This window comes from Emiliania huxleyi (assembly GCF_000372725.1).
Source record: "Emiliania huxleyi CCMP1516 unplaced genomic scaffold EMIHUscaffold_5589, whole genome shotgun sequence".
Taxonomy (NCBI): domain Eukaryota; phylum Haptophyta; order Isochrysidales; family Noelaerhabdaceae; genus Emiliania; species Emiliania huxleyi.
In genome coordinates, this window is record NW_005197810.1 from 1 (window position 1) to 1,554 (window position 1,554).

The 1,554-nt window shown below is 59.6% G+C and overlaps 1 protein-coding gene across 1 annotated transcript; it reads right to left on the minus strand.

The window, feature by feature from the left end:
• Positions 1-142: 142 nt before the first annotated feature.
• Positions 143-763, minus strand: EMIHUDRAFT_257007 (hypothetical protein; the record flags this gene model as incomplete). Its single annotated transcript, XM_005765358.1, has 1 exon — positions 143-763. One exon carries the CDS (start codon positions 761-763, stop codon positions 143-145), a length of 621 nt encoding a protein of 206 aa, XP_005765415.1.
• Between the last annotated feature and the right edge of the window lie 791 nt (positions 764-1,554).

The following is a 1,554-nucleotide window of genomic DNA, read 5'->3' on the forward strand; positions in this document are numbered from 1 at the left end:
CGCAAAGTGGAGGGTGGTGTTCGTGCCTATAGAGCAAACTCGCACACGGGTAGATGCGATGGACAGACCTGTCCCTACCAGATACGGTGTGTGCGCGTGTGTGTGTGTGTGTGCGTGTGTCTAGGAGGAACTCAGATCTCAGTCAGAACGGCGTGTGCAAAGCGAGTTGGATATGCGTGCCGTTCAGCGTGACGACGCGGACATCCGTCTGCGCGGGCGCAACGCGCTCCATGGCGGAGGCAACCGCTGCGGCGGTGGCGGCGTCCGCCGTCGTGACCAAGATCAGGCTCCGGTTGAAGGGAGAGAAGCCGGTGTCCCCAGCTTTCCGGTGGTCCGACGTTAGTGTCGCCGCATTGATCAACGTGCTGATCGGCGCGCCCTGCCCTTGGTTCCACTCCATCACTGGCCACGAGAGCCGCTCCGACACGTACGTTTCCCACGAAAAGTAGGTGGACTCCCGCTCCGGCGGAGTGCAGAGCATCGAAACCACCGCGTCGCGGGACTTCAACGCATACTGCCCGTCCCGCATGTAATGTTTCCGAGAGTGCGTGTCGCCCTCTCCCCACGGCCCGAGGAGCGCCTGTGCGTACAGCGACGACGGGTTCGCTCCGGCCGCCGACATGTTTGACGAGAAGCCGAGCTCGAACGGGCCTCCAGTCCCGGTCCGTGCGATTTCAAAAGCCGCCTCGAGAAGCGGCGTGGCGGCATCGAACGTGGCCGAGTGCCTTGTCGGGTCGCAGCCGTGTGCGAAGAGAGTCAGCATTGGAGGAAGGGTGGAGGCGAGGGATGGAGGCGAGGGAGGAATGGAGGCTGAAAAGGATGGAGGCGCACAAGGTGACCTCTATTTGATTAATAAAGGGACTTTTTATGACGCATGCCTCCACGACACTGGGCACGGGACAGGCGCGCACTGGCACTAACACAGGTTAAAGTAGAAAACATATACCCCAAAGAGATATCCCACTGCTGCTGGTTTTTTCATACTCATGCCTCAGTCGAAGACACAACGACCCCTGGAATTGCGACTGTGTGATTATAGATAGTTGAAAAGGGGGAGACGCGAGAGCGGCCGCCAGCGTGGCGTGCCAGCGGAAGCGGCGAGGCCACAAGGGCGGCCGAGAGCGGCGAGAGGAGGGCGAGCGAAGCCGCCATCGATGTCCTCGCGTTGTCTGAATCCCGGGAGTGGAATTTGGGTGGAACATTCTCGGCTGTCTTTTCTTTCTTTCTTTCTGGTTGGTCCCTTGGAATGTCTGTTTTCTTTCTTTCTCTTTGTTTGGATTTCTTCAGAAAGAAAATTACATCGCTTTCTTCCACCACTGGCACTGCTTGACCTTGAGGTCCAAACATGGCACCACTCAGCCGTCAGCCCTACTCGCTCACATGCTCACCGCACCGCCCCCCCATCGAGCCGCCCCGCGCGAGCTGGCTTCAACAAGCTCCTGTAGTGCATCTACGCCGCTAAACGCCCGGCCGGCCGTACAGAGCCCCCGATACCTCACCGCCCCAGCTCCCACGCCTCGACCTTCTTCGGCAGCAGCTGGTTCGAAAAGTCCT